Here is a 27,676-nt window from a genome sequence, read left to right on the forward strand (position 1 = left end):
AGGAAACCAGGGGGCCTCGAGACCTGTCGGAAGGTAAAAAATGGCAGGTTTAGCAGCTGTGATTGGTGGGAAGCCATGAGTGATGGTCCATTATGGGGAGGGCTTGTGTCAAGCACTAGCACTTGTGGATGCTGCTGCAGTACAGCAATCAGGAAGCTGCTACGGGAAGCAATTCTGTAGCAAACGCCATTTCTACCTCTGGCTCTGCCCGGGATCAGGGGCGGTGGCTGAGCGGCTACGGTGCTGATGGGCGTGGGCTTGGCCTTGCCAGGCCACCTCGCCCGGGTTGGCTTCGGGCAGTCACAGGCGGCTGTGTGTGATGCTGACCGCAGAGCTCCCTCGTGTCCAGCTGGCTATGAAGCTGACATGCCTTAACGGCCTCAGCCCAATGAGCTGTTGGCCTGGCGGGGGGGGGGACACTGACTTCACCTGTGGCCCCAAGCACCTCCCAACCTTTCCTGTGTTTATCCTCACACAGAGGCAGCCTCCTTCCGCAGATGGGGAACCGTGGCACAGCGTGAGTCACGCAGGCAGGGAATGAACTTGGATCTCCGGAGTTATAGGCGAGCACGCTGACCGCTGCACCGGCCTTCCTCATTACATATGAGCTCATGAGGATTTGGTTAGGTCTGTTTTTCTTTCCAGCTCCAGCTGCAGCGGGTGATTACTGACCTGTCCCGAGTCCCGTGGGGATCACGCTCTCTGCTAAGCCCCCCGGGTCCCGGACACACGGCTCTTCCGTCCAGGACAGGAGGTACGGTTTGGAAATAGCACCATCTGGAAAAGGATATCAGAGACGGTTACATTTCACCATCAGTCACCGGCTCCCTGCCACTTTACGAGGCCTTGGAACCAAGCACCTGTCATTGCCAGAGGCCAAAGGCCTCTACTGAGGAGAGCCAGTGACTGAGGCCAGTGAGGACTAGGGCAGGGACAAGATGCACCAGAAGGACCCAACAGGAGAACACGGTGGCAGGCCCAACACAGACCAGACCAGACCAAGGTCAGACACACGTCAGCTGGTCAGGTCCACGGAGACTCTGGACCACCTCTTGGGCACTGGGGGGGGGACGGGAGATTGGTGGTAACCCCTCCCCCTGCAGTCTGCATCTCAGGCAGCTAGCAGCAGCAGGGCCTTCCTCTCACCGCTACCTCTCTGTGCGTGCAGAGGCCGGGACGAGGGACCACTGACCTCCTATGCACTCACTGGGCTGTGCAGGTGAAGAGGCTTCTAACTGGAGATCACAGAGCGTTTCCTCGCGCCCGCTGGGCTAACAAATAAGGAAACGGCAGAGGAGGGCAGGGGCTGCCAGCTCGTGGGGAAAGGAGCAGCGTGTTGCTGGGTCAATACCCAGTTCCTGGTTAGCATGCGAGGACTCTAATCACACCACTGATCAGCCCAACCCGACAGGGCCAGAACCAGCCACTCCCATGTGCCTCTGCCTGGCGGCTGGTCCGTTTCAGCTCCGGTGATCCCAGCGGGCAGCTCGTGGGGACCCGGCGGGGGCGCCGTCCTAGCGTGGCACCCGTCAGACGAGCCCACCCCCGCGGACGCCAGTGGCGCTGTCGCTGCACCCAACGTGGGCAGAAGCAAACCCGCGAGGAGGGACTTTCCATTGGGTTCTGATGAGAAAAGGGGCCCGATCCTCATTTACATGAGAAGCCCTGCCCCCGCTCCAGCAGCACAGAGGAGCTTGGAAAGTGGGTGGAGCTATCCCGGCCCCTTCATGCTAGCAGAGCTTTAGCGTAAACGAGAATCCGGCCAGGGTGCACTGGCCCTGGTGGGCCACCATCAGTGTAAAAACCCCGATTGCTGCGTTCTTGGCAATGGTCTCCCACAGGATTTCCTGGGGCCGGCCGGCTGCGTAGGGTTAGCTGTAGGAACGATCCAACACCAGGAACAGCCCAACACAACTTTATTTTGCATTGCATCTGCCATATAAAACTACACCGCCAAACACTTGACAGAGTTTAACTGCACGCTTATGAAATTAAAATGTAAAAACAACGGGGGAGGGGGGCGGGAGGAGGGCGGGACACAGAGCTACGGGTGAGAAAGAGTCAATCTACATCCAGTGGGAGGAGAAATGTGGGGAGAGGCGGCTCTGGGGGCAGGAGCTGCAGAGGAGAAGGCTCTCACACAATCGTGCCGCTGTGGGTGTGGAGCGGGAGAAAGGAAGCGGGTTCTAGAGAAGAGCCCCAGGAGGGGGTTTAGAACCGGAGCAGGACATTAGTGGGGACTCGGGAGGAGGCGGGGAGCAGCGTTCGGCGCATGCACCGGCCTTTCCGGCTCTCTCTGCAGGTTGCATGGAAGGGGCTTGTCCAGGGGATGGGAGATGGGTATGAAAAACGTGCTGGGGGGTCCCTCCGAGGACGTGCCAGACACCCCGGCTGCCTCGCGCCCCGCGGACGTATTTGGTAAAAGCTTCGTTTCTGGCACTGGTTTTCACTTCGCTGCCTTGGATTTAACTCGCGGTCGGTTACGACCCAGTCCCGAGCTGCCATGTGGTCTAGGCCACGGAGTCCCGGGATCTAGTCCCCACTGCTCAGGGCCGGCGGGAGCCCAGGGGGGGCCCCCAGCTCCGCGCCGTGAACCCGCTGATGGTCTTTGAGGGACTCCTTGTAGCGGAAGCTCCTCCCGCACTCCCCGCACTGGTAGGGCCGCTCCCCGGTGTGGATGCGCTGGTGCTTCAGCAGGTTCTGCTTGCGGATGAAGCTCTTGCCACAGGCGGCGCACTGGAAGGGCCGCTCGCCGGTGTGCAGCCGCTGGTGGTTCTGGAGGTGCTCCTTGCGGCTGTAGCACTTCCCGCACTCCTCGCACTTGTAGGGCCGCTCGCCGCGGTGGATCATCTGGTGCCGCACCAGCCCCGAGTGGCAGTTGAAGCTCTTGCCGCACTCCCCACAGGCGTAGGGCCGCTCCTTGGCGTGGCTCCGCTGGTGGATCTTCAGGCTCTTCTTCACGCTGAAGCTCTTCCCGCACTCGGCGCAGCCGTGCGGCCGCTCCTCCCCCAGCGCGCCGGCTCCCCGTGGGGTCAAGGTGCCTGGGAACTCGCCGAAGCTGGCGTCCGAGCGGAAGGATTTACCCAGTCTGTTCTCGCCAGGGTCGGCTTGCTGTGTCACCGAGCCACGCTGGCTCCCGTAGGCAGGGGCCTGGTACAGCGGCTCCCCAGACCCCCCCAGCAGCCCCAGCTCTTCCGGGCCTGCCTGGCGGTGACGCTGCTCCTCCGACTTCACCATGAGCCCGTCGCCTGCCGGAAGAAAGAAAGAGAATCTCATCCCTGGCTCTTTGGGGGAAAGGGCCCCGATCCACAGCACGGTCCCACGGAGCCGAGGGTCTCAGTGGCCTGGGCTAGGCTGAAGCTGGGATGGAGACCGGCGGCGAGAAGGGTTTGAGCTCTCTCGGTTACATCCAGCTGTTTGCAGAAGGCCAGCCCCAGCCCCGGGAGACAGGGACGGGGGGTCAGTACCAGGCCTGAGCACCATTCAAGTCCCATTGACCCAAGCCACTGGCTCAGGGGTGGACTTCATCCAGAGAGAACTGGGTCACCGCCACCCAAAGCACCCTCTGGTCCCAGCCACGTAGGAAACAGGGCTTTGCAGATCATTCCCGACACGTCCTCGCAGGGCCAGGGCCAGGGCCAGGGCAGCGGGGCAAAACCCCCTGTTCGTTTGAATGTGTCAGAACAGTACTTCCCCCTCCTAGCACATCTCCCAACCGAGGAGCTCAAACAACTCAGCAAACGTTAACCACTTCGCCTCCGGCTGGATGAGCTAACAGTCCCTACTGGCCTCCCAATCTCTGAACAGCCCAGGGGAGCCGGGTCCCGGCTCCTAACACCTACAGTACACTCCCCCCCGACTTCCTGCCAGGAGAGGCTGGGGGTAGGGAGAGAACCCAGGAGTCCCAAATCCCTCCCTCGAGAGCATCTTCTGTCCCAGTTCTACTCTGTTCTGGGCAGGTCCTTACACCATCCTCATCGCCAGAGCATCTGAGCGCCTTCCAGCCATGCTTTAAGCGGTGGGACGACCCTCCGTCACGTGGCGATCAGACAGTGGAGCGCGAATAAAGGTTTCTGGCTTGGGAAGGGATTGTTTGTGTCAATTGTCCACTCTAAGCATATTACTAAGATCGGTCAAAGAGGCACCGGGTTGGCACTCGGGAGATCTGGGTTTCATTCCCAGCTCTGTCACATCCACCTCAGCCAAGGCATTTGTCTCTCTGAAGCTCAGTTCCGCATCTGTTCAATGGGGATTTTCTCTGTCTGGTCTATGGCGCTCGTGAGCTCGGTGGCGGGGCCGTCTCTCGCTGCGGGGCCGTGCAGCACCCAGCACAATCTCAGTTAGAGCCTCTAGGTGCTACCAAAACCCAAAGGTGCTCTCCTCACTGCAAACACCAAGCCAGCCACTCGGCCACGAAACCAACCAACCCAACGTCGTATTTTCACAGCTGAGCACGTTAACCAGTCGCAGGCTGAAGCCAAAAGTTCCCCGCTGTATGCCTATTCCTAGCCAGGGGCAGCCGGCTCCCAAAGTTCGGGCACACATGGAGCTGAACGGGTGCTGGGAGGTGGGGGAAATGTGCCACGAGACTCCAAGGCTACAATCACTGAGGCTCTAACCACCTGAGCCGCACAACCCTGCCCTGGGACTAAACAGCGGGGGAAGGTCCCCACTAGGCCCCATGCTTGCGCTCTGTGCAGGGATCAGCTCCGGGCCATCTAGGACCGGGCGTGGGAGAGGAGGCAGCATCTAAGTCCCCTCTACGCTGCGTGGCCACGCAGCTGCCTATTAAGCCCCACGCAGGGTCTCAGGGCGGTGGCGAGGAGAGATGCCTCTGCCCCAGCGTGGACCTGCCCCGGACTTGCTGCTGCTGGGGGAGAGGAGCCCCTCCCTCAGCTCAGCCCAGCCTCGCCGGAGCTGCCCCAGGGAGAGGTGCCTCTCCCCCGGCCCCAAGCTGCTGTGGTGAGAGAGGGCTGGGGGGAAGGAGGGAGGGAAAAAGGCGTCCTCTTTCCCCACCGCAGCCCTGGGACAGCCTGCAACCCCAAACCCCTCATCCCTGGTCCCACCCCAGAGCCTGCACCCCAACCCTCTGCCTCAGCCCTGAGCCCTGCACCCCCAGCCGGAGCCCTCACACCCCTGCACCCCAACCCCCTACCCCAGCCCTGCACCCCCAGCCGGAACCCTCACACCCCTGCACCCCAACCCCCTACCCCAGCCAGAGCCCTCACACCCCTGCACCCCAACCCCCTACCCCAGCCCTGCACCCCCAGCCGGAGCCCTCACACCCCTGCACCCCAACCCCCTGCCCCAGCCCTGCACCCCCAGCCGGAGCCCTCACACCCCTGCACCCCAACCCCCAGCCCCAGCCCTGAGCCGCACCCCAGCCGGAGCCCTCACATCCCTGCACCCCAACCCCTGCCCCAGCCCTGAGCCCTGCACCCCCAGCCGGAGCCCTCACACCCCTGCACCCCAACCCTCTGCCCCAGCCCTGAGCCCTGCACCCCCACCCAGAGCCCTACATCCCTGCACCCCAACCCTCTGCCCCAGCCCTGAGCCCTGCACCCCCAGCCGGAGCCCTGACACCCCTGCACCCCAACCCTCTGCCCCAGCCCTGAGCCCCGCACCCCCAGCCGGAGCCCTCACACCCCTGCACCCCAACTCACTGCCCCAGCCCTGAGCCCGCACCCCAGCCGCAGCCCTCACACCCCTGCACCCCAACCCCCTCCCCCAGCCCTGAGCCCGGCACCCCCAGCCGGAGCCCTCACACCCCTGCACCCCAACCCTCTGCCCCAGCCCTGAGCCCCGCCCCTCCCTTCACACACACACACACACACACCCTGCAAACCCCTCGGCCCCGTCCCCACATGAATTTTGTTATGTGCACTGACACGAAGGTGTCAGTCCAACCTCCACACTGGTGCACAGAGCAAAATTCATTCCACACATGGACATAAAAACTAGAGGGAACAACTGGGCAGCATCCCCTTGTACAGAGGAGACGAAGGCCTGGTCTGCATGAGACCAGAAGGGACCACTGTGATCATCCCCTCTGACCTCCTGTATAACAGAGACCTGCCCCTAAAAAATCCTAGAGCAGATTTTTTTTTTTTTTTTTTTAAAAACATCCCATCTCGATTTAAAACGGTCAGTGCTGGAGAACCCCCCACAACCCCTGGTAAAACCCACCCACAACCCCAGGGGCGGCTCTGGGCATTCTGCCGCCCCAAGCACGGCAGGCAGGCTGCCTCCAGCGGCGCGCCTGCGGGAGGTCTGCTGGTCCCGCGGCTTCGGGGGACCTCCCACAGCCGCGCCTGCGGAAGGTCCAGGAGCCGCGGGACCAGCGGACCTCCCGCAGGCAAGCCGCCGAAGGCACCCTGCCTGCCATCCCCGCGGCGCCGGCAGAGCGCCCCCCCGCGGCTTGCCGCCCCAAGCACACGCTTGGCGTGCTGGGGCCTGGAGCCGCCCCTGCACAACCCACCCTGACTGTTAACAACTGCACCTCGTTGCCTGTCTGAACTTGTCTAGTTTCAGCTTCCAGCCACTGGGTTGTGTTAGACCTGCTGTCTCTGCGAGTCTGGATATTGTTCCCCAGGTAGGTACTTACGGCCTGTCATCAAGTCATCCCCTTCACGTCCTCTTTGCTGAGCTAAACCCGCTGAGCTCCTGGAGTCCGTCCCTGTGCTAGGAAAGGATCCCTGTCCGGCTTGAGCAGCAAACCCTCTTTGTGCAGATGTAGCTTATACCAGCCAGAGTCCTTTTGCTGTAGTGCTGATCCCCGTTCCTCAAATGACATGAGCTATGCCAGCAAAGAGACTTTTTGTCGGCATAACCGTGTCTACACGGGGCTTTTGATAGCACAGCTCTGTTGGTTGTGTGTGTGGAGGGGGATTTTTCACACTTCTCACCAACACAGCTATGCCTGCAGAACATTCAGATGTAGACCCAGCCTGACGCCGCTTCTGCCACAGCCAGCTGAAGACTCTGCGAAAGGCTGTGTGCACGAAGGAAGAGAGAAGCTGCCCAGCGCTAGACCTAGCAGGAAGCTTCTGCAAGGATCACTTGGAGGGAGATTCTTTGACTGGCCTTATACACGAGATCAGACGACCCAATCACACTAGTCCCTTCCGGCCTTAAAATCTACAAACTGGTGTCTGCCACGAAGACAGAACAAACCTTCCCATCCGCAGAGCTCCCAAAGGGCACCTGGACTGCTGACTTTTGCGCTTTACTCACTGGTTCTGGCTTCTTTTAAGCCATTGCTCACCTGTGCCAGGGCCAGGGCCAGTGAGGATTTCTCTTTCAGCCAGCTCCCACGAATCCCGGACACAGGGCTCCTCCTCTTGTTTAATCCAGGATAAAAAGTCATGGGCAGAAATCAGAGCGTCTGCTCCTGAGGGAGAAAGTGGAAACACATTATGTTCTAATACCCACGGAACACTCTGCTCTCAAACTGATGGGCAGGCTCTGCGTTGGGGGGAGCCAGAAGGGATGCAAACAGGTGCATGAGGCAATTCAGGTCTGTACGGTGCCCTGGAGGTCACACTGCTCACCAAAAGGAGGGATTAGAATCAGAAGAAGCTGGCAATAGGAGGAAATGGAGGCCTCCTCACCCTTCCCCTCCAAAAAAGTCAGAGGTTGCTAAATTTGGGCCTCAAGTGACTTGCCCAAGGTCGTACAACACGTCAGTGTCAGGACAAGACCCATGAAATGGATGAGCAAAGCTACAGAGCTAGCAGACTTCTGAGAGGAAGCTACGCCCAATTTCCTGCTCTTTGCCGCACTCATTATTTGCAAGTTGTTTGAATCGAAGAGTCACCTGCGCAGGGGTCCGTGGGGATTCCTCTCTCCTCCGAGAATTGCTGCTCCCCGACAAAAGGCCCCTCCTCTTGTTTGATCCGGGACAGGATGTCAGGCGTTGACATCAGGGATTCTGTTCGAGGGATAGAGAGTTAGAAGCTGTTCGCGTATCAGCCACTGAATCGTTCACACCCATCTCAAAGCAATGTCGTTTCCGGGCATGTTCTGAACAGACACGCATGTGTTAGCCAGGCTCCTGGCCGAGGGGTGAATACGGTACACATCATCTTGCTATGCGTAGAAGTGCCATCAGCGGGAACATTACAGTCAGGGGTGAATCCCTTCCTAAGAGTGTGTCTACTCTGCAGTAACACACACGCAGCTGGCCCAATGTCAGCTGACCTGGCCTAGGGCCTGGGATCCTCTCCCTCCCACGGTCCCAGAGCCCAGAGGTCTACACTACAGTTTTATAGCCCTGCAGCCCGGGCCAGCTGACGGTGTTTTATTGCAATGTAGACGTACCCTACAAGTCCCCTTTCTCCAGGAGGCCTCAAAAAAGTGACCAACTATGAACTGAATACAGGGTGCAGTTCTGGTCGCCCCACCTCAAAAAAGGAATATGAGAATTGGAGAAAGGACAGAAAAGGGCAACAAACATGATTAGGGGTGTGGAACAGCTTCCATAGGAGAGACTACAAAGCCTGGGACTGTTCAGAAGAGACGACTAAGGGAGGCTGTGACAGACATCTAGAACATCGATGGCTGGTGTGGAGAACGCGAACAGGGACGTGTTATTTACCCCTTCACGTAACACAAGAACTAGGGGTCACCCGATACATGAACAGGCAGCAGGCTGAAAACAAACGGAAGGCCGTACTCCTTCCCACCACGCACAGTCAGCCCGTGGAGCGCATCGCCAGGGGATGTTGGGAAGGGAAAAAGCGTAACTGGGTTAAAAAAAGAATGAGATACGTTGATTGAGGATAGGTCCGTCAATGGCGATTACAAGATGATCAGGGGGCACAGCCCCACGCTCTGGGTGTCCCTACGCCTCTGACTGCCAGAAGCTGGGACTGGACGACAAAGGATGGATCACTTGATGATTGCCTGCTTTGTTCCTTCCCTCTGAAGCACCTGGCACTGGCCACTGTCAGAGTCAGGAGAATGGGCTGCATGGACCATTGGTCTGACGCAGTCTGATCATTCTTATGTAAATATATGTAACGACAGAGAGTGAGACCTTCCTCAGTTCCAGTCTGCTCCTGGGTTCTGTTTCACATTAGCTATATGGAACACGGGACCTGCTGAGGTGCTTTAGAAATATTAATTCATTAAGCTCCAAAATCTCCCTGTGAGGTAGTTCAGTATTAAGCACTGATCACTTCCACAGGTGGGGAAACTGAGGCACAGAGCGGCTACACCTATACTTTCCAATAGGGGCCTAACTTTAAAGTAATTAATTATCCAGGTGCTGAGCATCCATTAATCTGAAGTCAATGGGAGCTCCAGGTGATCGGCATCTCTGAAAACCAGGTATGAGGGGTCTCAAGCTGGGCACTAAAAAATGGGGACCCCCAAAATCAGGCCACTTTTGAAAATTCAATATCCCACAGCAAGTCAGTGGCAAAATTAGGAGCAGAACCCAGGAGCCCTCACGCCGAGCCTCAACGCGCACCAGCTAGAATGTACTGCTTTCCCGTTACGTAAGAGCTGATGTATTGGGTCAGACCAATGGGCCATCTAGCCCAGCGTCCTGCCTCCAACCGTGGCCAATACCAGAGCTTCAGGAGCAGTGAACAAAACAAGGCTCGATCCACCTGTCTCCCACTCTCAACTTCTGACAGCCAGACGTTTAGGGACACCCAGATCATAGGACCCTCCTGGCTAATGGCCACTGCCAGACCTCCATGAGTGTATCCAGTTCTTTTCTGAACCCAGTTTTGCCTTCACAACATCCCCTGGCGAAGCGGAGCAGGAGTTAAGCCTCAAGAGAAGTGCTCTAGCGCCCGAGGTACAGCCATCACCAGAGATAAGGAGCGAGCAGTGAGAGGCAGAGGAGTGTAGCCAAGTAAAAGGGTTCACCAACGGCCAGATGTCCTGAATGGTTAAAAGACCAAACAGAGCCGAAGTGGACGAAGTCAGGACTGGAGGAAAACCCTGAGTGATACCATGACCGGGATACGGCCACATCAGCTGCAATTCGCATTTCACTCCCTGCCCCTGATTTGCTCGAATCTCATTCCTCACCTGTGCAGGGCTCTGGAGGGATTTCTCTCTCCTTTAAGTCCTGCTGATCTTGGACACATGCCTCTTCCCTTCGTTCAATCCGGGCCTCGGGGTCCGCTTTGGAACGGGTACGGTCTGTCCACAGAAAAGATATCGGGGGAACCCAGTGGTTCATTTTACAGCATGCGATTGTTAGAGACTTTTCATTTATTTCAAGCCAACCCCCTTTCATCACTGGAGGCGACGGGGGGAACTTTGCAGCAAAAGCTATTGGCAAAGAGCCTGTGGGCCAGGAAAGCATTCAGCGGAAGGTAAGCTGTGCTCTAAATTCAGAGATCTCCACATAGAGAGAAGCTCACAAAGTACAAATGATAAGTCGCTCACCTATTCATAAAACTACAGAAGCTTAAACCAGTCCAAGGCAGGGCAAGCAACACCCACCGGTACCATTTACTCACCTGGCTCCGCATTAACGAAGCAGATTTTTCATCAGGGCCATGCTGAACGTGCACAAGTAAAGATCAGCACTGGGCCAATTTTAGGCCTGATGTCAGCAAGCGCGACTCCAGATATAACAAACCCTGGAGACGGACAGGTTGGACCCACGACAGGGTAGGTGAGTCTCTCCCATTAAATGGGAGGACGTGTGGATCTGAGGTCTAATTTCTAGCCTTCGGGAGGGTATAGCCACTGCTCCAGCTGAAATGAAAAGGCCTGGGGTTCTGCCTGGAGCGGGGGCTGGGGCTGCACAGGTGTCACACACACCATCCGGTAAGCAAGTGAAAACGCATGTTTACCCAGCGAGCTCAAGGATTCATAGTTCTCCTTCATCAGGTTATTGTACAGCTCCTTCTGCCAGTCTTCCAAATTCTTCCACTCCTCCGCGGAGAAATAGACAGCCACGTCGACGAACGTCACCGGCATCTGCAATCACAAGCGTGTGGGAGGTCAGTAGCACTGGCCTGCGTTAGGCAGGAGTTCACACCAGACAATCGCAATGGGCCCTAAAAATCTACCTGTGTAAGCTGGCAGTCTCAGTCCAACGCCCAGGGAACAGTGTCCACACAGCCCAAGTCAGCATCCCTTTTGGTGCCAACTGACATCTTTGTTGGCAGTCTCAGCAAACAGGCCAAAGACCGAATGGGCCATGGAGACTGAACTGCCCTAGTTCAATGGTTCTTCCAGGAGAGGGTTGCAGTGAGGCAATGGAGGGAAGCTCGGGAAGACTTCGGTCTCCAGTGCCACCCAGCCAACACCTTCCCCCAACGTCCATTTCATGCAAAGATTCACAGGAAAGAAAGGGGACTTACACTGACCCACCGTATTGTGCAGCATTCCCACTCCTCCTCATTCCAAGCCATTCCATAGCAGTAAACACAAGGACCTACACATCATGGGGATAGTACAGAACATTTCAGCACCAGCTGGGAGTGCATTACCTTGGGGACCTCCCCTTTAGTGCCAGGGGGGAGTCTCAGGACCCAGAAGTTCCTGTTCTTCAGCAGGTTCTCCACGTTCTCCAGCCTCCTCTGCAGCAGCCCGTACTCCTGGATCAGAGTTCCCAGCACGGCCCACTTACTCTCCAGCTGGTTATTGAACTCCATTGCTGTTTTTTCACAGTCTATTAATTTCTTCTCGGCCGTCCCAGATCTCCCCTCCAGGCTCAGCAGGCGCGTGGCCAGCAGATCGATCTTCCGCTCCATGGCCTGCACTGTAGCCACCACAGTCCAGAGCGAGGCCTCTGCCGTGTGCAGCTGTGCTTCTCTCATGTGAGCGCGCTCGGGGACCAGCGGCGGCTGCAAAGGCAGCAGATGCTGCGCCTCGACGTTCCATTCCTGAATCTGTTTGCAGGGAGAGAGAGCGACAGCGGCTGAAGTCGTGTTTATTCAGTGGCAAAACGCTAAAGGGACAGGGAGGATGCGGCTCAGGATCCAAACACCCCAGTGTTGGTCTGAACCTCACTGGCTGGGAATTGGCCTGGATCAATAAGGAACTCAAGCTCTCGGCTGTGAATTCCAGCGCATCCTGTTTCCAGCCAATCTAGAAATGCAAGGCCACCCTTCCCCCCTCCCTGTACTTCACTGCTTGGGCTTCCAACCCCAACTGGAAAGAAAGTGCAGAGACTGGCGAAAATCCACAGGCCACAAGGAAAAGAGGCAAATTAGGTCAGTTCTTATTGTAGCTAATTCCTCCTCCCACAACACCGTTCTACCCTGCAGAGGAATGTCCAGCCAGGCCAGGCCAGGCCAGCGTGGGGAGAAGAGAGCGCGACAGGCCAAGGGAGCATGTGCAGGGGAGACAACAGAAATTAGCTTCAGTCACAACAAACAAAGCAGCAGCACTTGAGAGACATCCAGACAAACACCTCCCTGATGTTACATTGTCCCTGTCCTGCGCTCAGTTATTTCAGTGGAGCCTAGCTAGGGATTTATACCATGCTCACCAGTGGGGCAGCTGGAATAGCCATTGGCTCCCAGTAACACCAGTTAGGATCTGATCCAAAGCCCGCTGAAACCAACGGGAGTCTTTCCAGTCATTGTTATCCCAGTGGGAGTTAGGAAGCCGAACCGCGGATCAAGGTTCTGCAGTGGCAGATGCTGCACAGAAAAATGAGAGACTTTGCTCCAGTGAGCTCACAATCTACAGGGCAGAGACAGGACACAACAGACGACGAATCAAATGAGGAGGGCGCAGGTTGGGAGGATGAGGGCAACACAGATCCAAAGAGTTTAGCAGGAAAGTAGAAGCCATAGTCTGGGGACTCTAACTGGCTTTGGGCTGACCTTTCACCGCCACTAGGAGCAGGGCTGCCCAGAGGATTCAGGGGCCTCGGGCAAAGCAGGAGAGCCGTGGCACTTGTACTCACCCAGCAGCAGTCCGGGTCTTCGGCGGCATTTTGGCGGTGGGGGGCCCTTCAGTCGCTCCGGGTCTTCGGCACACTGAAGGGCCCCCCACCGCCGAAATGCTGCCGAAGACCCAGAGCGACTGAAGGGCCCCCCCACCGCCAAAATCCCGGAGCGACTGAAAGGCCCCCCGCTGCCGAAATGCCGCCAAAGACCTGGAGCGACTGAAGGGCCACCGCCAAAATCCCGGAGCGACTGAAAGGCCCCCCACCGCCGCAATGCTGCCGAAGACCCGGAGCAACTGAAGGGCCCCCCGCTGCCGAAATGCCGCTGAAGACCCGGACTGCTGCCGGGCCAGGGCTCATGGGGCATTTCGATGGCGGGGGGCTCTTCAGTCGCTCCACGTCTTCGGCAGCACTGAAGGGCCACCCGCCGCCAAAATGCCGCCAAAGACCCAGAGTGACTGAAGGGCCACCCACCACCGCAATGCTGCCGAAGACCCGTAGCGACTGAAGGGCCCCTCGCCGTCGAAATGCCGCCGAAGACCCCGACGGCCACCGGGCCAGGGTTCACGGGGCCCCTGTGGGGCCTGGGGCAAATTGCCCCACTTGCCCCCTCTCTGGGCGGCCCTGACTAGGCATGAATGGCTAATTTTCCATCATGGCAAATGGTGAAGAGTGAGGTGCCCCAAGGATCTGCACTAGGATCAGTGACTAAGATATTTACTAACTAGGAAGAAGGGGGCAAAGGTCTGATGATGGCAAAAGAAATTCAGGTTAGTCAGGACTATAGAAGACTCAAGAGGGACCTTTCCAGGCTAGGCGGATGGGCAGCACAAGGGCAGACGATATTCCTTGCTGAAAAACGCAACGTCACCCACGCTGGAGGATGTATTTTGAGCTTCCTGAGCACGCTGTGTGAAATTCAAAGTTCAGTCTAGCAAAACAACATGTAGCTGTGGTCAGAAAACGCAAGCACGATGTCAGATGCATGAGGAGCAGGACACAAAACAATACTGAGCAGGTTGTTGTTCTAGTGGGCTGGGAATTTATCAACAAACATTTTCCTCCCGCTGGAAAATGCTGATTTGTCTAACCTGAAATTTTTCACAGAAATGGATCTGTTTTGAGGAAACTTTTGTCCAGAAGCTTTCCCAGGTCTAGGATGGAATTTCTGGTCAAAACCAGAGAGCATCTCACCCCAATGGTTAGAACAGGGATTTGAACGGGGGTCTCTGACATCCCACCACGGGGCTATTGGCTATTCTAGAGGGACTCTCTCATTCATGTTTTTTCATAGAACATTTCGAAAGGTCCCGGTTTCCTTCTGATGCAGAATGAAAATAAATTCTGAAAGCGCAATTTTTTTTTTTTTTGCGAAATTGAATTTGTGTTTTCCGCCAGCTCTAGTTTTCACACCATCATACTAGTCAATGGGACCCCCGCAGCTGGACTCCTGGGGTCGGTCCTGGTCACTTTCTCAGTGAAAACAAGCAGAGCAGAAGGGGATTAGAGATGGACAACAAACGATTAGAGGCCTGAAAGAGACTTCCTTATGGGAAGAGATTGGAACGCTTGGGGCTGCTTGGTATAGGCAGAGCGGGAGACGATACAGGTCTACGGACTAGCGAATGGTCTCGAGACAGTCACTCCGGAACCCCTAGTCACCTTCTCTCAGATCATAAGAACACGGGGACAGTCAATTCAAGTGAAAAGTGAATTATGTTAAGCGAGCAAAATTGCGCAAGCCGGCGGAACTCCCTGCCACAACATGGGTGTGAAGCCAAGAGCTCCATGAGGACGAACAAAGGACTGGACAGTCCCATGAAGCATAAAAGCCTCCCGAGAAGGCTGGAAATGTACCAGGACTCGTGCTTCAGGGAACGAGCCACCTGGGCACGAGTCTGTAGCGCTGATGATTCCCCAGCTCAGCTGAAAACCACTTTCCTGCCCCCGTGGCCCTTTCCCAGGCCTCAGCTGCGGCCCCGGCCGGCCCAGAAGTCCCCAGCGACCCTGGATCCCAAGGTTCAGATCCCGGCAGGGTCGAGTCAGCCCCTCGCGGCCGCTGTTCCGCGTGGGCAAGGAGCGGGGCAGGGCCCCTCCAAAGCCGAGAGGCCTCACCCCACTGCCCCCCCCGCCGCTGTTCTGCCCCCCGAGGCGCTGCGGGAAGCGGGGGGGCCGGGCCGGGTCGCTCTCCCGGGCAATGCTGGGGGGGCGACCCCGGGGCCAGCCCGTCCTGCCGGGAGCTGCGAGCCCCGGGCCGGGCCCCGCGTGGCCTTACCTGGGCGGGCGCCCACTCGGCCATGGCCCCGCGCTGGGTGGCTCTCGGGGGAAGCGGCCCGGCCCGGGGCTCGCTAGGGGCGTGGGCTGGGTCCCGCTGCCATGCTGGGGAGGGAGCGGCCCGAGTGCAGCCTGGGACGGAGGGAGGGAGGGACCCGCCGCCGCCGCCGCCGCCTCGTTGGTCCTGCGAAGAGCGCGGGCGGCCGGCGCGCCAGGGGCGGCGAGCCCGAGCAGTGCCGCCTACCGGGCACGGGCGCAGCGAGCTCCGAGCCCGCCTCCCGGCAGCGGGGGCTTGTCCTTTATCCGCGGGGGGAGGGACCCGCCTGGCCCCGCCAGCCTGGGGGGCTCCCTCGGCCCCCCGCTCTCCTGGGACCGACAGTCACAGCAGCGCCGCCCCCGTCTCCTCTCGGGGGGCAGAGCCCCTCGTCCCCGCGCACAGCCCGGGTGTCCTGATGTTACCGGGACAGGCCCTAGAGCCGGGGCTTGTTCTTATATCGGCTCCTATTCCCTCCATCCCCGGCCTGAGCTTTCACACTTGCTGTCTGGTCACCCTGCGCAGCGCTCCGGCTGTTAGCCCCGGCCTGGGGGGCTCCTCTCAAAGCCCCAGCTCCTGCCGTCCTCAGGCTGTTTTCATTGAAAAAGAAACGGGGGGTTTCTAGCCCCTGGGGCTGCAGAGAAAAGCTGGGCCGGGGAGCCCCTGGAGACAGGCTCAACAAGAAGGCAAATCAATATATACACAAATAACTGATACTTAGGGCCAAGCTTTGATCCCGCTCCCATCAGTGCTCACGCCATCCCTACTGAGTTGGGGGCAGCCAGCTCTTTCCAGGATCAGACCCTCAGGGTACATCTGCACTGCAATAAAATGCCCTGGTCTGGCCCATGGCAGCTGACTGGGCTCCGGGCCCCTCACCGCATCCTGGAGCCCAGTTGGCAACATGGCGATTTTATAGCCTCGCAAGCCCGAGTCAGCTGACACAGGCCAACCCATTTTATTGCAAAGTAGACATACCCTGGGAGACCCAGCACCAACCATTTATTCCAATACACTTGTCTGACCATGAAGGGGGGTGCCCAGGAATTCTAGCAATCCCCAGCTCCTGTTATAAACAGCCTGGACTGAAGCACCGACATGACTGGCAATCAGGGAATAACTCACTGCTCTGTCACGTCTTCTATTTCGCTCGTGCAGCCCTAAGCCACCATATCCCCGGGGGGAGGAGGGGAAAGGGGGATGCTGCCCATTCTCACAGCGGAGCTTTCTGATGAAAACAGGAGCAGACAAATCACTGACCGCAGGTGCTAGGATTCCTGAGGTTGAGGATGGTATAAATCCCTAGCCAGCGGAGATACCTGTGCCTCAGTTTCTCACTATGAGCAGAATAATGGTGTGTAGCTAGTGGACCTGATTCAACACTCCCTCACAGGCTATGCTGGTGTAATTCACCCAGTGGAGTCACACTGGTGTGACAAAGTGAGACAGGGCCAGTATCTGCCTCAGAAGGAAGTCTCTGTTCCATGGAAATGTTGGGAGGGGGAATCCTGGCTTTTCCACTGATTCACTTAGGCCAGTCACAGTTCACCCATCTGTAAAATGAGGATAATGACACTCAGCCACCTACCTTCCAGGAGTGGCCCCAGGATGAAGTAGCTTAGCGTCTGTACAGCGCTTTAAATATGCAAAGAGCTACATAAAAGCTGGTGGCCTGATCCCTGTCTCTCACACCAGTGTCAGTCAGGGGTAATGCCACCAAAATCCGTGAAACTACACTGGCCTAAGACCCACAAGATCAGAATCAAATCCTCAGGGTGCTCAGCCCTCCAGGGATGGATCGTTTTACTACTCAGTTGCTCTAGAGCAGTGGCTCTCAACCTTTCCAGAAAACCTTTCAGGAGTCGGATCTGTCTTGTGGGCCCCAAGTTTCACCTCACTTAAAAACCACTTGCTTACGAAATCAGACATAAAAACACAAACGTGTCACAGCACATTACTGAACAATTGCTGACTTTCTTATTTTTACCATATAATTATAAAATAAATCAGCTGGAATATAAATATTGTACTTATATTTCAATGTCTAGTATATAGAGCAGTATAAACAAGTCATTGTCTGTATGAAGTTTTAGTTTGTACTGACTTCACTAGTGCTTTTTATGTAACCTGCTGTAAAACCAGGCAAATCTCTAGATGAGTTCAGGTACCCCCAGGGGTTGAGAACCACGGCTGTATAGCACCCGACAAACTAACCGTCACAGCGGGCCAGAAACTAATTCTCTGTTTCCCAGTGGTTAAAATGAGGGAGCGAGAGAGAAATGATTTACCCAAAGTCACAGAGGGAACGAGTCCGCACGAGGACAGGAATTCCCTGCTCCCAGGCCTGTGCTCTGACCTCACCTATCAAAGCTGCCTTGGGCCCCTCACTGCTCAGACACAGCAAAGCAAAAATATTCATCACAGAACCTAAGCACCAACAGCGCCATCTAGAGGCTGAAGACCCAAACGCTGGAACAGAACCGCTTTGCTAAAAATAATGTTTATTATTAAGGTGAAAGAACATTATTAGAAAACTATTTTTAACACATACATAGAGGTAATATTACCATTCTAGATCACACACATACCGTACACGTTAAGCCATATGGTGACAACACACCACTTTTTAAACCAGAGATAAAGGACGATGCCGTTTCTGCAAATAGATGACCCGAAGTGCTGGCTCCGGAGCAGGTTCTCCAGCACTCACAAGGATAGTAGGAACAGCAGAATCCCAGAGTTTGTAGTGATAGGGCTTTTTGCTGTTGTTTTTGCCTTTCATGCTAGTGTCAAGGTAGATACAAATTTCAAACCTTATTCTTGTTTTATATACAGCTTTCTCCATAGACAGGCTGGGAGCTCAGGCAGCCATTTTTTGGCTGTGATTAGGGGTGTTTCCCAATTTAAACGTATTACATTATTATTATTATTAAATAAAAACAACAGGGTTTGAGTTCCCAGCCCATTAAGGGAACACATGGCCAGGCTTGAAATTACAGAGACACATTTTTTAAAAGGTAACTTGAAAGGGTTTTTACCTGCCAAGATCTCCACTCAGGCTGTATTGCAGGGGAACCCCCCAAAGTACATCATTTTGCCAGTTACCCCCATTTGCTAACCACTGACTGCTGGCATCTTCTCATCTCTCACAAGCAACTATGGGCTCACCAGGCCTGGAACATACAACTTACACCGTCATTTACTGATTCATTTGGCCCCACTCATTCGGTGAGTGCCTCAGCTTCTCTTCCCTTCAGCGTGTCTTCCTCATGCCCCACAGCCGTTTCCCTCACCCCACCGCATGGTTCTCTTTAGGGATGTGGCTTTCACGCTATGGCTCCCAATTCTAACTCAGATACTGGGGATGCAACTATAAACGTAAAGCAAGAGTTGTTGTTTTCCTGTATCGAAAGGCAGACTGGCAGCCCACATTCCCTTGGCCAATACTTCCTCTGCACAAACAGCCTGCGGGTAAATTGCTCTTGCTTTTTGGTTTAAAGATGTGGCCACGCTCCCTCACACCCACGTGGCTAGTGCTCTTTGTCAGGTCGCACGGCTGTGACAGGCGGGAGTGCACACAGGTTCTCGTGGACTGTGCAATTTCCCCTGGTGCGTAGGGACAGACAGGTGCTTGGGGTTTGTCCGTTTCCTGTTGCGTTCCCGTGTTGCTGTTCTCAATGCCTGTTCACTGGGATGCCATCAGCACCAGCATTTATTCTCACCCCACAGTGCCCATCTTCAGTACCTGTCTGGGATTGGGCGCAGCCTGCGGGTGACCCAGCTCTGTGCCGTGAACTCTGGCGTGATCCTTCAGGGACTCCTTGCAGCGGAAGCTCCTCCCGCACTCCCCGCACTGGTAGGGGCGCTCCCCAGTGTGGATGCGCTGGTGCTTCAGGAGATGATGTTTCTGGATGAAGCTCTTCCCGCAAGCGGTACACTGGAAGGGCCGCTCCCCGGTGTGGATACGCCGATGGTTCTGCAGGTGCTCCTTGCGGCTGTAGCTTTTGCCGCACTCGGTGCATTTGTAGGGGCGCTCCCCGGTGTGGACCAGCTGGTGCCGGACGAGGTAGGACTGGCAGATGAAGTGGATACCGCATTCGGAGCACTGGTAGGGCCGCTCCTGGGCATGGCTCCGCTGGTGGACGACGAGGCTTTTCTTCAAGCCGAAGCTCTTGCCACACTGGAGGCAGGAGTAGGGCTGCTCGCCCGTGTGAACTCGGTAATGCACTGCCAGCTTGGAGGGTTCGGCAAAGCGCTTGGCACACTGGGCGCAGGCATAGGGCCGCTCCCCCGAGTGGATGCGGGCGTGGTAGTTGAGCCGCGACTGGTGGATGAAGCTTTTGTTGCACTGGCTGCACTGGTAGGGGCGCTCCCCGGTGTGGATGCGCTGGTGCAGCAGGAAGTGCTCCTTGCGGCTGAAGCGGCGGCCGCACTGGGCGCACGGGTAGGGGCGCTCCCCGGTGTGGGTGCGCTGGTGCACTGTCAGGTTGAAGTACCTGCGGAAGCTCTTCCCGCACTGGCTGCAGATGAAGGGCCGCTCCTCCGTGTGGGTCCTCTGGTGCTGGGTGTAGTGCTCCTTGCGGCCAAAGGTCTTGGCACACTGGGTGCAGGCGTAGGGGCGCTCGCCCGTGTGGGTGCGGCGGTGGCTGCTGAGTTTGGACTGCTGTGCAAAGGTCTTGCCACACTGGGCGCAGGCGTAGGGCCGCTCCCCGGTGTGGGTGCGCTGGTGGGACAGCAGGGTGTCTTTCCGGGTGAAGCTCTTGCCACACTGCAGGCAATGAAAGGGCCTCTCCGCAGGCTGGCTGAGCCGGGGGACGGCGCTGCCGCCCTGGGGCTCAGCAATTTCATTCTGGCCCCCGCTGCATTCGTTGGGCTGCCCCAGGTCGCTCCTCAGATGCATCACTGGGCCAGGCAGACTCTCACAGGGTGCTCCCCACTCGGGAGCCCGCCCCTCGCTCTCTCTGCATGTCCCCAATTGCACTCCACGTGGCTCTGGGCTGTTGTGGCCTTCCCCGACAGGCCCCTCCTCTGTTTTGATCACAAGCCCATCACCTGCTGCAACAAAACAGAACAGAATCCAGCACTGGTTTTATTTTTCCCCATTTCATCTAGCTGGGCTGTAAGAAACCACTGGGAATGCATTCGCTTAATACATGTGATCACGTCCCCTGTGCTGGGCATAGCAAATACAAGAGCTTCCTACTTCCTGACAGCTAATGAAGTTACTCCAGGGGCTTGGGCTGGCAGCTGGCCCAACGCTGCCACGACCTGCTGCCCGAACCCAAACGCGTGCTGAATTACCCAACCAGCCAGATTCACAGGGGCAGCTGATATACTACAGTGACTGTTTCAGCTCTCCCCTTCTCCAGTCCAGAGCCCAGCACTGATCAATAACGTCACACGGGTCAGGCTAAGGCACAGGGCTGACATTTCGGAGCTGGCAGAGACCCCAGTCTACTGAGCACTGACTCTGCATGTCCTCGGGCAAGTCCCTTTTGTGCTTCAGTCTCCCAGTCTGTAAAATGGGAATAATGGCATTTTCCCACCTTTTCCAAGTCCCTATGGATAAAAGAAGAGCTGTGGAAGTGCTAACTATCTCCCCCCACCCCCACACGCACACCTGCTCAGTGTGATACCCATAACAGATTTGCTGGAGACTCTCATTTAACTTCTGTCCCAGTTTACGAAGTCTGTTACTCTGTAACTCACACAGGCTGGGATCCGCAGGGATTTCTCTCTCTTCCAATTCTTGCTGATCTCTGCTGCACGATCCCTCCTCTTGTTTAACCTGGGATAAAACGTCAGGTGTCGAAACTGGAGAGTCTGTTCATGTAAACAGAGTTATTTTATTGCTGTAACACCTAGCAGCCCATCCTGCTAGGTTCTGTGCAAACACAGATTTGCATATACCTTTCTAATGCAATTATAATGCTTCACAGAATCACAGAACTGGAAGGGACCTCGAGAGGTCTCTGGTCCAGTCCCCTGCCCTCACGGCAGGGCTAAGTATTATCTAGACCATCCCTGACAGGTGTTTGTCCAACCTGCTCTTAAAAATCTCCGATGACTGAGATTCCACAACCTCCCTAGGCAATTTATTCCAGTGCTTAACCACCCTGACAGGAAGTTTTTCCTAATGTCCAACCTAAACCTCCCTTGCTGCAATTTAAGCCCATTGCTTCTTGTCCTGTCCTCAGAGGTTAAGAAGAACAATTCTTCTCCCTCCTCCTTGTAACAACCTTTTATGTACTTGAAAACTGTTATCATGTCCCCTCTCAGTCTTCTCCTCTCCAGACTAAAAGTAATACTTGCATATTATTTTTCATGCAGAAGGCTCAAAGTGCTGTACCAAGATGGGTACACATTATTATCCTCTCATACACATCCACTTCGAAGGCACCAGGAGGATGACCTGGCTTGCCTCAGGCCACAAAGGAAGGCAGTGGTGTACCAGGAAGAGAATTCCAGCCTCCCGAGTCCCAGTCCTGAATCTGATCCACTAAGCCACAGAAACCACTGCACACTTTATAACAGATTTCAAAACTGACTGCAAACCATGGGATGCTTTGGTATCAGGTACATTCCTTCAGCTTTGGAAACTTTTTTATTCATGCCTTTTTGGCCATGTTAACTAGCTCCTTCTATCACACTCATTCCTGTGAGCTCATATGAGAGGCGATGGCTTAGAACAGGGGTAGGCAACCTATGGCACGGGTGCCGAAGGCGGCACGCAAGCTGATTTTCAGTGGCACTCTCACTGCCCAGGTCCTGACCACCGGTCCGGGGGGCTCTGCATTTTAATTTAATTTTAAATGACGCTCCTTAAACATTTTAAAAACCTTATTTACTTTACATACAATAGTTTAGTTATATATTACAGACTTATAGAAAGAGACCTTCTACAAATGTTAAAATGTATTACTGGCACACGGAACCTTAAATTAGAGTGAATAAATGAAAACTCGGCACAGCACTTCTGAAAGGTTGCCGACCCCTGGCTTAGAATCAGATCTGAAATACCCAAACACTCTGGAACCACAGGTTCAAATCCCAGGAGAGTCAGTTGAGCTCTTAATCCTTCTCACATAGAGAAATGGAGCCTCATGCTGTTTACAATGTACGTGGGTGGGTGGGTTCTGCGGAAGGTATTTCAGAGAAGACCTTAAAAATAGAGGTGCTCTCTGAAGATGGTAGGAGCTCAGACACATTCCTCAGGAGTACTCATCCTTAGCCCAAGTATCCTCTCTCTACTACTTCTGTCAAGCATGCAACGTGGTCGTTATGGCATTCCATCCCAGAGGTGGCTGCATTTCAGTGGTGCTGTGCACATGTAGTTTGTGACGGCTGTTGGATGAAAGGCCCTTAATAAATGTAAAACACTGTTGTTCACACATAGGAGAAACATTGCTTTGTTTTTTAAACTGTCTCTGAGAAATTAAAACTGGATCTCAGACCTTTGCTGGGGTGAGGCCTGCACTGAATGGACATGGGCAGGGACATTAAGAAGGCTCCAGATAGGACAAAGGGAAACTGTAGGGACCAGACGTGTGGAATGCCCAGAATGCTGAGGACTCAGAGGGTTAGATTCACAGTCGGCTGGGAATGAGATCGGCGGAGATTCCAAGAGTGACAACTCTCAGAGACAAGGGCAACAGAAATCCACGGGCAAGGGGATCCTGTCGGAAACAGCAGGAGCTACCAAAGGGTTTATTCGATTTTTAGCTACGTAAATAAAATGAATAAACAGGACAAATGTGGAGTCCTGGGCTGTCAATCTAGCCTCTTCCAGGAGCACTGAAACCACATCATATATATGTTTACACAAAAAGAAAGTTGAAGTGGAAGGTGAGATACCAGGTAAACACACAGTGAGGGGCACCATGCAAGTTCTTCGAGAGAGTTTAGTCCTTCGACTGGTAAGTTTACAAAGGCTGAAGAAAGCAAACTGTTGGCTAGTGATCTTTTAATCTGAAGATATAATTAGTCAATTGACAAAGCACTGTCCGTTTCAGATCTATTACTCACCAGTGCTGGGACCCACAGGGATTCCTCTCTCCTCCAGATTTCCCTGCACCCCGACACCTGGTTCTTCCTCCTGATCAGTCGGTGATAGGACGTCAGGTTTGGAGATGGCACAGTCTGTTCATGGAAAAAGACATTAAAAGACAAAGTGTCTGATTAATATTCACTAGGCACCTGGCAGAATTTTTAAAAAGTCTAAACCAAGCCCCACAGCCTCTGTTTCTCACCAGAAGGAAGAGAGCGATCTGAACAGATTCTAATGTTAACTAAGACCAGAGGTGAGCAAACTACAGCCCCCGGGGCCACATCCGTCCTGCACCCGGGGAGGCTAGTCCCCGGCCCCTCCCCTGCTGTCGCCCCTCCCCCACAGCCTCATTTCGCCGCGCCACCAGTGCTCTGGCCCACTGCTCCTGCCGGGCGGCGTGGCTGGCGCCGGGCGGGGCTGCAAGCTCCTGCTGCTCTGAGCGGCATGGTAAGGGGGCAGGGAGCTGGGGGGTTGGGTAAGGGGGCAGGGAGTGGTTGGATGGGGAGGAGGTTCTGGGCTGGGGGCGGTCAGGGGATGGGGAACAGGGCTGGATAGGCGTGGGAGACCCGGGGAGCCTGTCAGGGGGAAGGGGTGTGGCTAGGGGTCAGGGCAGTCAGGGGACGGGGAGCAAGGGGGTTGGCTGGGTCAGGGGTTCGGTGGGGACAGTTAGGGGACAGGGAGCAGGGGAGGTTGGATGGGGGGTGGGGTCCTGGGGGGTGGTGGTCGGGGTCAAGGAGCAGGGGGGGTTGGATGTATCGTTGGTTCTGAGGGGGGCAGTCAGGGGGCAGGATGTGGGAGGGGGCAGATAGGGGGCAGGGGCCAGGCTGTTAGGGGAGTCACAGCCTTCCCTACCCGGCTCTCCATACAGTTGCATAACCCCGATGTGGCCCTTGGGCCAAAAAGTTTGCCCACCCCTGAGTAAGACCATACAAGAAGGTACATTAAAGTGCTGGTAGGAGCAGGATTGTAACTCCTAGAAGGGGTGCGGGGTTCCCAGAAATGATGCAATTTGAAGACTTCTTCACTGCACCATATAATCCCCTTGTCCATTGACAAACCTGTAGAAAGGCCAGAGTCCATTTCAAAGGCAAGGCCAGGCCAGGCCAGGGAAGCGATATGGGGAGGGAAGACATAGAATGGTTTATATAATTGCATGTTTCTGAGCCAGTAGAAATTAAAATATCGTTTTGGTTTATTGCTCGTTAATTACTATATTGGGGGGAAAACAGCCGCTCCCTTGACTCAAAATACAATCTCCTCTAAAACCTGCGTGTGTGTGCACGCGTGTGTACGGTTTTAAATGGTATTAGTAATAAACATGGAACATAATGTTAAACTGCTAGAGGCTACCACTATAATCTATGCAGCTTTGATTCAAGAAACACCCTTTCAAGAAGGCAGTGGCACATAAACCCTGCACACAGACTAGCACAGGTTTTTCCATGCCGGAGCAAAACACATGCATGAATAAATGCAACCTGAAAATAAACAAACAGGACGTTAGTTGAAGGTATCAGAGCCAGGGCTGTGTGTTTTCCAGGCTCCTTTCCAATGGAGGATGGGTGGAACTGACCACCCATCAAAGGCTCTGTGGGACCTACATGATCATTCACCAGAAACCAAAGGAGCTGTCACTCCCTATTTATTTATGCAGCTCACCAAGGGGAAAAACTAGGAAGAACTAGCTGAGGGTGGGGCTGTCCCCATCTTTCTTTCATCACCCTAGGCTCAGGCTAGGCCTAAGCTTTAGTCAGTGAACCTGGCAACCTGACACTTTGCTAAGCTCACAGCTTCTCATCAATATGTGAAATCTGATCTTTACCCAGGGAGATCAAAGAGTCATAGCTGTCTTTCATCAAGTTCTTGTAAAGCTCCTTCTGCCATTCTTCTAAATTCTCCCACTCCTCCCTGGAGAAGTGGACTGAGATGTCTTCAAACATAACCGGGACCTGAAATCACAAGCATTACACACACAGCACTTTCCGCTGCCATCCCATCTGCACACACCTTGCTTTTTACCTTATATTAAAAGGTCACTGTCAGTGCCTGCCCAGCCATCAACACCCAGCACGTCCCACCAGCTGTTTGGTAATACACATGAAATGTGTCGAGCTAGTTCTCCTCAGACAGGCAGCCACTTCACAAATGGCATGAACTGGTACCCTTGCTGGCATTCTTGCCAGAGGAGACCAGGAATGGATAAGGAGAGGATTTACTCTTTGATCCTTACCAGTGAGGATTAATGGGAAGGAGTATGGCCTAGTGGTAGGGAAGGAAAACTCAAGTTAGCAGGCTTGGGATCTAACCTCAGCTCTGATACTGCCATGCAGTCTCGTAAGAACATACTGGGTCAGACCAATGGTCCATCTAGCCCAGTATCCTGTCATCCGACAGTGGCCAGTGCCAGGTGTTTCAGAGGGAATGAACACACCAGGTAATCATCAAGTGATCCATCCCAACTCCCTTGACCATCCTGTGCCCCTGTTTCCCCATACGTACAATGGGGATAATGCTGCTTCCCCAGCACTTTAATGTGCTGACAACCCAGCTGAAAGGTGCTATACACATGTAAAGGAGACTTCCCCTTCTAGGCTACCTCTTTCTGCTCCTCATGACAGGTTACACCTGGTTTAAACTGTGCCCCACTGGAGACCAGGAAAGCTGGAAAGCTAGATAAAGCTGCCTTGGCCTAAAACAAACTGCGGCATTTATATATCTGCCCACAATTACCCAGTTCCCTTGCACCATTCAGTGGAGAAGCTATGGCACTGCTCCCACACAACGGGCCCACTATCTCGGCATCTCTTGGGTACATTCATGGGTCCATCAATGGCTATTAGCCGAGATGGTCAGAGACGCAACCCCATGCTCTGGGAGTCCCTAGCTTCTGACTGCTAGAAGCTGGGACTGGATGACTCAATTAAATGCCCTGTGCTGTTCACTCCCTCTGAAGCATCTGGCACCAGCCGCTTGTTGGAGTACAGGACACTGGGCCAGAAGGATCATTGGTCTGACACAGTGTGGCCATTCTTACGTTCTCTGCTGGATGCTTTGTGGCTTGCTCTGTCTGAGGCCCAGCAAATGGCAAAGCGGGAAGCCCAGCTGACTGTCAGTAAGTATGCAGCCAGATTGGAAAAGCATTTTGGAGATCATGAGAGTAAGGGCAGAGAACGATAAACCAGGTCCATCAATCAAACACTAGGCAGGTGTTTACCTCACACCACCACGCTCCTAAATCAGACTGTTTCAGGGTGGTGCAGAGATCATGGGAATATTACAGATCCTGTCAAAAGGTGACCCGGCACCAACTTTACTTCTGCTCCTCATCGAGAGCTGGGATATTTGCACTTGAGGCCTAGATCCTCAAAGGTATTTAGGCCCCAGATACTACAGTGATGGGACAACGGAGGTCCCTAGACAGCAGATAGCTACCTTGGGGACTTCCCCCTTAGTGCCTGGGGGGAGCCTCAGGATCCAGAAGTTCCTGTTCTTCAGCAGGTTCTCCATGTTCTCCAGCCTCCTCTGCAGCAGCCCGTACTCCTGGATCAGAGTTCCCAGCGCCGCCCACTTACTCTCCAGCTGGTTCCCGAACTCCACCGCTGTCTTCTCACAGCCTATTAGTTTCTTCTCGGACATCCCTGTTCTCCCCTCCAGACTCAGTAACCGGGCGGCGTGAGAGTCCAGCTTCCTCTCCAGGGCCTGGATGGCAGCCGGGACAGGGAGGGGAACCGCCGCAGCGTCCAGCGGGCTCTCTCCCCGGGGGGGCCCTTCAGAAGCGGGGCGGGGCGGCACAGACACGGGGCGCGGGGTGGCCGGAGCCTGTTCGGGACAAGACACCAAGCTGAGGCTGGGGGCACGGTCCCAGCTAACGGGTCAGAGGCAGGGAAAGGCGGGACCGTTCCCCAGCGATGGCCCCGGAGAAAGGGGCTTTCCAAGGCGGCATGACGGGAGCGAAGCCCGGAGCACACACCGGCTCTACTCGAGCCGAGGGCGGGAAGCTGGGGCCGGAGGAGGAGCCTGAGGCAGCAGGAGGGAAACACCCCAGGGGGGCGATGCCGGGTCCCGCAGGGCTCACACCCCAGCGGCGCCGGGCCGGGGTCTCGCTTTCACCCCGGAGCGAGCCCGGAGCCCCCCGCCCGATCCCCGGGACCCCCCGCCCGGCCGGGCAGCCCCGCGCCCCCCGCGGCCCGGCTCCCGGGGCCCAGGCCGGGCCGGGCGGGGAGAAGCTCCCGGGGCCCGAGGCTCCCGCCCGCCGGGCCTCACCTGGGCAGCGGCCCGCTCGGCCATGGCCCCCCCGGGGAGGCGGGCGGGGCTTCTCCAGCGGGCCCGGCCCGGCCGAGCTCCGCTCCCGCTCCGGGCTGGGCAGGGTCCCGGCGCCGCCTCGCCACGGGCCGGCCCCGCTGCCGGGCGGAGCAGAGCGAGCGCAGCCGGGAGGGAGGGAGCCGCGGCC

At 55.7% G+C, this 27,676-nt stretch overlaps 1 protein-coding gene across 1 annotated transcript; it reads right to left on the reverse strand.

The window, feature by feature from the left end:
* Window positions 1–1,899: 1,899 nt before the first annotated feature.
* LOC120399386 lies at window positions 1,900–27,676 on the reverse strand. The gene is made up of 13 exons (XM_039527590.1): window positions 27,490–27,676; window positions 26,659–27,045; window positions 25,049–25,175; window positions 23,205–23,318; window positions 20,889–21,002; window positions 18,902–20,234; window positions 15,147–15,420; window positions 11,463–11,864; window positions 10,821–10,947; window positions 10,045–10,158; window positions 7,817–7,930; window positions 7,265–7,390; window positions 1,900–3,248 (listed from the first exon to the last, which is right to left on the reverse strand). The coding sequence occupies exons 1-13, from the start codon at window positions 27,511–27,513 to the stop codon at window positions 2,533–2,535; spliced, it is 3,972 nt and encodes a 1,323-aa protein (XP_039383524.1). The 5' UTR covers window positions 27,514–27,676; the 3' UTR covers window positions 1,900–2,532.

This window comes from Mauremys reevesii, linkage group 2 (genome assembly GCF_016161935.1).
Source record: "Mauremys reevesii isolate NIE-2019 linkage group 2, ASM1616193v1, whole genome shotgun sequence".
Classification (NCBI taxonomy): domain Eukaryota; kingdom Metazoa; phylum Chordata; order Testudines; family Geoemydidae; genus Mauremys; species Mauremys reevesii.